The sequence below is a fragment of the Nanorana parkeri genome, unplaced genomic scaffold (assembly GCF_000935625.1).
Source record: "Nanorana parkeri isolate BGI_ZX_2015 unplaced genomic scaffold, ASM93562v1 scaffold136, whole genome shotgun sequence".
NCBI lineage: Eukaryota > Metazoa > Chordata > Amphibia > Anura > Dicroglossidae > Nanorana > Nanorana parkeri.
Genome location: NW_017306404.1, coordinates 8,433 through 17,471, shown reverse-complemented (window position 1 = coordinate 17,471; position 9,039 = coordinate 8,433). Strand labels below are relative to the sequence as shown.

The following is a 9,039-nucleotide window of genomic DNA, read 5'->3' as shown; positions in this document are numbered from 1 at the left end:
GCGCGCGCACGCAATTTTAAGGCTTGACATGTTTAGTGTCTTTTTACCCGACGTGACCCCATCTTTTATATTTTACCAAAAAATTGGGTAATAATAAATGTTTTATCATTTAATATAGGGGAAACTGTTTTTTTTTTTTTAAATTTCGGTAATTTTTCCTTAATATAGTAAAAAAATAAAACCCCCAGTGGTGAATAAATACCACCAAAAGAAAGCTCTATCTGTCCCCAAAAAAGGGTATAAAATTCATTTCAGTACAGCGCTGCATGACGGAATAAATGTCAGTTAAAGTACCGCAGCGCTGAATACTGAAAAATGGCCTGGATGGGAAGGGGGTTTAACACCGCGGATGTCAACTGGTTAAAGCCAGCATCAGCATTCTGAAGGGTGAGAAATGGCTGAATTCTGTATAAAACTAGAGCTGGCCTTTGCAAAACCCTTTCCAGTCTGGTAAGACTTAGCCTGATCTTTGTTAGATTAATATGGATTATAGCACACTGCTCTTGGCATCCCATCATTATACAAGTCCCAAAAAAATACCTTTTTTAAATGTATAATCTGGTCATATTACTGTTATCCTTCTTTGCCCCACTGCATGGCCCTGGTCTGTGGGCAGCGCTAAGCTGCTGATGAGCTGCTGGTAAATATCCAATTTACTTTCCTTTCTTCAGTGAATGGCCCCTGTCTCTAGGCGGGGCTAAGCCACAGAGAAGTCACCCCGCTATGCATTCCTGCCTGTGATCTGGGTTTGTGGGAGATGAGGGGAACAGAAGATACTGTACAACATATGCACAGGGGTGGCAACGCTGCAGAGGGCAGATCGGTCCACAGAACATTGCCGCTGGGAAGAAGGAAGTGAAAATAACTGGCAGGATTACCAGGCATTTCCTACAAACTGTAATAGGTTCACAGAAAAAAAAAAGAAGGGCACATATAAAAAGACTATTTTATTTGAAAAACTCTCATGAAGAAATACACTTCAGGTTTACTGGCACTTTAATTCATGAACACTAACTTAATGTTTTATTTATAAAAATGTGGGGGGCAGGTTTATAGGTGTATAAACTCAAATAAATTTACATTCTGCCAATGTAAATATTCCCAAAAATGTTGACAATGTCAAAAGCGTCAAAAAGAGTCCCAGAGTGACAAGCAATGATCAACAAAGCAAACAAGATTTTTAAATGCCAATACATACGCGTCAGGATCTTACCTTGTTGACCGGTTTCATTGCTACAGAGATAACCGGATCTGGTACATGGATGGACTCCTGCAACCAGAAAAAGGATGTATCATTTCTAACAGAAAAAGCGTCAAAGACCTCGGATTAAGAACTGAGAGATTTTTGACTTTTATACAGTTAACTGGAACCATTATTCACATCAATTATATTCCACAGGCGCTGTCTTGACATGAGACTCAATTCTGTCACCCTTATAGATGAAAAAGGCCAGTCCATTCAGAAGTGGTATATCAGCGTGGAGTATGGTGGGCTCAATGACTCCCTCACTCTTGCGGATTCATTCTCTACTATGTAAAATATATGCGCAAACCAGCAGGATGAGACTTCATTATTATTGTGACATTTTGGAAGATCTGCCAGTCATTTCTTTATACAGACCAGAAACACGGCAATTTTTTAACACTCTCAAACGTCAATCAGCTTTCACTGGCAGAATCACTGTGTATGGCCAGCATTACTACAAAGAAAAGAGAATGAACCTTTCAGCAAATGTGGGCTGCATTGTTGCACTGACCCGGCAATGTAAGCCTCTAGGGAGGATATCAGATCCTTCTCCCATTCTCTGCGGGATTGGTACTTGTCAGTGGCTACCTAAGTCAATCCCTGGTGGTTTCTACGTACATAAAACCATCATCAAGACTTGACAGAATGGCAAATGGCAGGGGTTACGATTTTCACTGAGCTCTGACAATGCAGTTTTACAGTCTAAAAAAGGCAGGTAACCAATTTTCAAGCATGGAAAAAATACAAACACTCTATTAGCATATATATCATAATATAGTTTTTTTTCCAAGCCGATCCTAAAGTCCGGTTCACAGATGTGTGGATATCCACAAAGTTAGCGAATTACTAAATTACTTGCCTATGTACTTGTAAGCTTTGCAGTATAACATGGCTTGTTGGCTGGACCAGAAGACATGAAGTGGAAACACTGCTAGATAAGTTCTAACTTGCTCGCTATTTACCTTGCTTAGGTGGCCCCGACAATCACCAGATCTCAATCCAATTGAGCATTTGTAGGACGAAGTTGAAAGAGCCATCAGGCAGCTGGTTCCACAACTATCAAATCTCACAGAACAGGACAGTGCTATTCATCAGGCATGGTGTCAGAATCCTAGCATCACCTTTCAACATCTCGTAGAGTCAATGCCAAGAAGAATCGCCGCAGTATTGAATGCAAAAGGTGGTCCAACGAAGTACTGATGGGGTGGTCATAATAATCTGGCCACTCAGTGTATCTGTACGCTTTGCAGGAAAATATGGCCTGTTGGTTGGACCAGAGGACATGAAAAGGAAACACTGCTATAGTGGATTCTGTAACATTTTCTCAAAGATGTTCATTTTAAACCATGCAACTTACCATAGATAGGTTGTCATTGGATTTGCTGGTAAAAGTGTCTCCACTTGCACAGTCAATCCCAAACAATGCACAGATGTCACCTGAATAGACCTCATCTACATCCTTAAAAAACAAATGGCATGTAACAATTAATGTTTGGGCTGTAAACATTCAGAAAGCAAAACAACCTGCATGCTTTATCAGTAATAAAATGTATAATGTGTAGTTAAAGCTCTTAAAATATCACTAACTATTGATGTTAGTTACTACAAGAAAAGCCACTGTACCTCCATTACGTCAGCATGAAGACGTACAAGCCTCTGTACTCGAACTTTCTTTCCAGTTCTTGTATTGTAAATGTATTCCCCCTTTTTCAGCAATCCCTGGTACACACGGACGTATGTCAGCTGACCAAAGCGACCAGCCTAAAAAATAAAAAAGACAAAACCATGAAGGCACATTTTCCACAAAACACACATCTTGCTAGATCCTGGTTGAGTTGATAGATCATACAGAGATAATCTCTGCACAAAAGGCTTAAATGTAACCTGTGAGGATAGAAATATGGGAACTGAAAACCCTTAAAGGGTCCATGTCCACAGTTGACATTCTTAAAGTATATGTATAACCAAGCCTTTTTTCAGGTTAGATTTGCTGTTTGACGTAACATTGATGAAATTCCCATTTCCTGTCCCAAAGACGTTGACAGGAAGATAGAGGAAATATCCCAAAGGAATTCTACTTAGACAGTTGGCTCCAGAAAAGGTCTCCCCATTGGACGATATTCCTTTGGCAACAACTCTAAAATGTTAGGATTTCCTCTTACATTTACTCAGCGACAGTGATCACCAGGACAAATAGAGGGGTGAATCTCCCCAATGGGGACACAGATAGCAAGAAAAACTTGACAGAGGGATCATTCCCCACTCTACCGAAAAAGTTTTACCTAGAGATACACTTTATCCTTGTTCAATTACTTTGGAAGCCACTGACCTGGATCCACATCAGGCATTCCAATACTTAATATGTACAAGCTTATTTCAGGTCAGTGACTTACCAAACAGCAAAGGATGGAGAAGAGTAAAGCCAAGGAATATTGACCTTTGAGTCAGATACATTGGTTCCCATTTTTCTCTTCTGACAGGTTCCCTTTAAGAAATATTTTAGAACATATACAAGAACTTAGGACATCCATTTTTTGCAAGAAAAAAGGAAAAATAATCAGTCAAGGCACAGCTGTCATTTGCAGTGCATAACAATGGACTGGTTGCTATGGGTCATACCTTCAGGTTTCTTTTTTCCTGTTTTTAACTGAATATAACGCACCCTAATGATATGAGTATCTGATGAGAGTGACCAGACCAAAAGATTTTAGAAAAGACAAAGCTGCAGTTCATGTCACAAGCTTTCATACATATGACAAATCCACTTAACAAATAACCATATTCATATTAAAAAAAACCCTACCTCTAGTTTGAATGCCAGTCCAACAAATGCCTGAGAGCCATCCCTGACAGGGCTCATCGGTATCTTTGTAGACTGTTCTCCTTTTCTAAAAAGAGAAACATTTTTAACTTTATTGCTAAATGAGTTAAGATAAAAGGGAGAAAAGGTACATAATGAGCAACTGTCCACGTTTATACAGCAAACACCTGGTATTATCCTACAGAAAACAAAAGAACATTGCAAAAGCCCACCCACATTCATACAAAGATTACAGACACTTTTGCATTTAAAGTGTATGTAAACCCTAACCCTTGGTCTGCTAAATATATAATTGAAAGGGTTATGTTATATATCTGTTTGATAAGTGGGGAAAAAAAAATAAAAGAAAATAAAAATCTTGTGAGCTGATATTATTCTGTGCTCTCCGAGGGTTAGAGAATTACAGAGAAGAGAAGAGGGAGTACTCTGCAGTCTGGTCCTAAGGCGACAACACTGTTCTTCCATACATACGGGATAAGTGAGCGTTGTTATCCTAGGAAAGTAAGTGTGTTACTGGCAGCATCACCAGGTGAAAATAAAAGAAAACCTAAAAAAAGAAAAGTAATGCAGCCACCACATCTAAGGACTGGTAAGTTGTAATATACGTTACATGGTTGTATTTGGGGTTAGATATACTTTAACCAACTAGCATGAAGTATAACCTGCTAGTCCTCACAAGAACAACCTTTAAAAGCAAGGAACAATAGAAATCACTAGCACTCCGTAAATTAAATGTAAAAAAAAGTCAATTTGGACTAAACACCACACATATCGCATGAGCCAACGTTTCGGGACCCTTCGTGGTCCCGAAACGTTAGCTTATGCGATGTGATGTGTGACGTTTAGTCCAAATAAATTGACTTTTTTTCATTGACTGTTGTACAGGGCGCCATTCGTGATTGTCACTGCAAGCACCACTATTTTCACTTGCACCGGAAGCGCTGTAAGGAGTGCAGGGGGACCTACTGTTTTCTCAGCCTTTAAAGCAGACATTCACCCATTTTGCATAATGTAACTCCTACCCCACTCATACATTTTTCTAGTACATAAGCTATAATATATTTTATACATTTTACTCTTAACCACCGAATTAGCATTTAAGCTCAGTTCATTCTTAATGTATCTGATTCAACTTGGTATTTGTTACTGCGGATCACTGAAAATTGGGGGGAAGAGATTTTCTTCCAGATTTTCAAACCCAAACAAAAAATAAAACTAGTAACTGAAAACCAATGATCCTCAATCCCTGACAAGCAGATCACTATTAGACACAGCGCTGTTGCCACCTAGTAGAGAAATAAAGATTTGACTCCTTCTCTCCACTATTCTGGAAATTGCAAAGCTTTCATAAAAACAACAAAACTTTGGCTGTGCCTAGATCAATGTAATACATTCCACTACCATCTCAGTGTATATTGCATCACGTAATACTAAGATGTACAGACACATCAGATTATATGCATCTATCACAGACTTACTTTTCATTGAGAATGGCATAGTTGGACACCTCAGCAGGGTTTGGTAGATAATCTACCACAGAATCCAGAAGAGGTTGGACACCCTTATTTTTCAAGGCGCTTCCCACCAGAACAGGTGTAAATACCCTCTTTAGCGTAGCTCTTCGGATGGCCAACTGAGAAACACAGTGACATTTATTCAATCACCTCGTATTACAGAAAAATTGAAGAAATAGCAGAAGACAGGAGTTTTATTTATTACCACAACTTACCTTTAGGTCAGCAACAGAAGGGATTTTCTCCTCTAGAAAGATTTCTCCGAGAATTTCATCTGAATTGGCCACACTTTCTATCAGCTCCTGCCGCCTATCTGCAACCTCTGCTCTGAACTCAGCAGGAATATCTTCATACCGCACATGCTGCCTGTAAGAAGATTACACAGCGATTTCATTGCAGGAAAACTGCAGTGCTGTACTAAACACAAATTGGCCAATCATAAATCACATTTCTAAAAGCATTGAGTGAGCAGATTATTATTACACAGGATTTATATAGCAACAACAGTTTGTGCAGCACTTGACAATATAAAATGAGACAGGAGGTAGAAAGAGGAATAGGAAGGCCCTGCTCATGAGAGTTTACAATCCAAAAAGAGGAGGACCAAGGAATACAAAAAGGTAACAACTGTGTGAGGATGGGTTGATGGAGAAACTAAAAGTTCAGTTGTTACATAGAGACAGGACAGGGAAGACTTCCCTGAAGAGATGAGCTTTCAGGGATTGCAAGAAGGTGGACAGGCTGGGATAGGAAGTTACAGAGTATGGGAGAGGTTCTGGAGAAGTAATGGAGGTGAACATGGGAGAAGGTGACTAGGGAGCAAAAGAGCAGGCGGTCGGATTGGGTGATTGTTTGAGACAAGGTTGTCGATATAGCTGGGGGCAGAGTTGTGGATGGCTTCTTATGTTATTAGGATTTTTTCTGAATTGTATTCTTTGGGTGAATGGAAGCCAGTGGAGTGATTGACAGAGGGAAGGTGGACAAACAGCAGATTATAAAGTGGATGAGTCTGACAGCCGCATTCATGGGGAGTGAATGGGGGGGGATAAACTGTGGAGAGCTAGGCCAACGAGGAGGAAGTTCCAATAGTCGAGGAGAGAGATAACCAAAGAGTGAATTAGTACCTTGGTGGCGTCATTAGTTAATTTTGGAAGCACTACGTAAGTGAAGGTGGCAAGATCTGGACAGTGATTGGTTGTGGGGTCAAAAGGACAGGTCAAAGTTCAGAATTACACAGGGGAGCAGACAGTTCAAAAAATATTTAGAAATCTGTAAATGAAGGCTTATTTCCTATGTTGTGGCTTACATCACACTATTGCTCACTGTTCTATATCATTAAATAAGCACATTGCTTATTTATACTCCCACAAGTGTAAACAATAAGAAACAGCAGATCTTTCTAAATTATACACACCCATAATCTCCATCAAAAAATAGAGCTTGTTCTTCAACGAGGTCTATGATTCCTTTAAAGTTACTCTCAAGTCCGATAGGAATTTGGATCAGTGCTGCATTGTGGCTCAGTTTGGACCTGTTGTATAAAAGAATATAATACAGCTAAGGCTCTATATTTTCTATATGGTGAAGGATCTTCCAAAATCTGTAGAGAGCATTCAGTGCTACTCACCTGAGCTGCTGCAGTGCCCTAACAGGATTAGAGCCTTGCCTGTCAAGCTTGTTAATGAATGTTAAGAAAGGGACATTGTATCGCTTCATCTGTCTGTTCACGGTCATAGTTTGGCACTGAACCCCTCCAACTGCACACAAAACAAGAACAGCCCCATCTAATACCCTTAGTGATCTCTCCACTTCAATTGTGAAATCCACATGCCCTGGAAGACATAATCAGAAAAGACAAAAAACTGTCACATACCAACTTCAAGCAATATGAGAAAGCAAGATTTAATAACACTAAAACAATGACAGTCAAAGAAAATCTATAAAATAATATAAAATTACCTAAAACTCATATACTCCAACATATATGCAGTAAATATGTGATAAAAGACTACAGCAGTATCCTGTCATTCATTTTACTGCACCTATGAGCTTGACAAAAGCATGTTTTGCACCCATAAGAGGTAAAAAAATAAAAATAAAAATAAAATAAAATCATGAAATAATGTGACATTGCTATTTTAAGATAAATAGCAGTTTTAGGTGTCGCTTCATGGGCAAAGCACAAGTTCACATTAAAACAGACATTCGGGATAATCAAATATGATCTAAATATAAAAAGGGATGTATAGTGTTACTGGAATCCTGCTTTTGTTTTGTGTATTTCTTCCAGATATGTGTAGTATTCCAGTGTGAAATTTTGCCTGTGTGCAGGAGCTTCCCATAATAAAGAGCAGTCACTGCTGATGTTGTCTCCGCCCCCCTCCTGTAGTTTTCTGTAGTGGGTGGGGTCTGCTGGGTCCCTCCCACAGCTCAGCTCAGGCTATGTACTACACGGAAATTACGTCACTACTACCTGCATATGACAATATCTTGGGCTGCAAAGGTATTTAGTGCACACAAAGTGGATTTTTCTCCTGCATAACTATTGAGGAATATATTTAAGTGAAGGTTTGCGAGTCTGGAGTTCAGCTTCGAGTATAAAAATGCCATAAATAATTATTAGCCACATTCACAATACAAAATGTTCTTGACTTGACTAGCAATGAAGACTAAATAGTCAGATGGATCTAATTCTGAGTCAGTCCATTGTTTGGTTATGGTCTAAAGAAAGGATTATACCTAGATTTATAAATTGCTTTTTCTAGTACATTATTTGCATTTTTTATAAAATATTAGCACATGAAGACTTCCCTGATCCCACCTGGGTACGTTGTCCCTAGGATCTAGGTTGATATCCAATTCACCGGTTTCACTAGCATCATGAAAGTCCCTTGTTTGCATCATGGGAATTTATACAATAATTGGGATGTGAATAATTGTGACCCACAAAAGTGAATCTTAGGGTATTAAACTTTAACAGTGAACTATAAAAGATAGCGGATAATATTGATGAACTGGCCTCTATTCTAAGAGAGAAGAGTATGCTCAGGAATAGAAGAAAACAATAGATTTTTGTAGAAAGTTGGAGTAAAATAGAAATAGGAGCAATGTGTGAGGTACAGTAACCCACAAACATCGCTCATGGTTCTGAGACTAGATACAAATGCGATTGGCTGCTGTAGTTTACTACATCCTTACTCTGCGATGCCCTAATAAATAGTGCTGACATGAATCGTGAGATTTTAGTTTAACCCTTTCGCTGCCAAGGACGTACGACGTACGGAGCTACAAAAGTGCTTCCAGCTGGCCAGCTCAGTACGTCGTACGGACCTGGCATTTACAGTTCTACTATAAGCTGATGGTCGCTTCAGCGACCATCAGCTTATAGTAGAACTGTTCAGCAGACTGTCCCCTTTAAAGTAATAGCTGTCATCAGCGGCTCACAAGCCGCTGATGAC

The 9,039-nt window shown here is 39.4% G+C and overlaps 1 protein-coding gene across 1 annotated transcript in view; it reads right to left on the bottom strand.

Annotated features, from left to right (window-relative positions):
- GFM1 (G elongation factor mitochondrial 1) overlaps positions 1-9,039 on the bottom strand; it is a gene marked incomplete at its 5' end in the record, with an annotated part of 42,265 nt that overhangs the window by 29,071 nt on the left and 4,155 nt on the right. The window contains 8 exons of the mRNA XM_018553954.1: positions 1,214-1,270; positions 2,604-2,705; positions 2,870-3,007; positions 4,050-4,134; positions 5,546-5,700; positions 5,797-5,947; positions 6,996-7,112; positions 7,209-7,413. Coding sequence (XP_018409456.1) covers positions 1,214-1,270; positions 2,604-2,705; positions 2,870-3,007; positions 4,050-4,134; positions 5,546-5,700; positions 5,797-5,947; positions 6,996-7,112; positions 7,209-7,413 — 1,010 coding nt within the window. The remainder of the gene's footprint in view (positions 1-1,213; positions 1,271-2,603; positions 2,706-2,869; positions 3,008-4,049; positions 4,135-5,545; positions 5,701-5,796; positions 5,948-6,995; positions 7,113-7,208; positions 7,414-9,039) is intronic.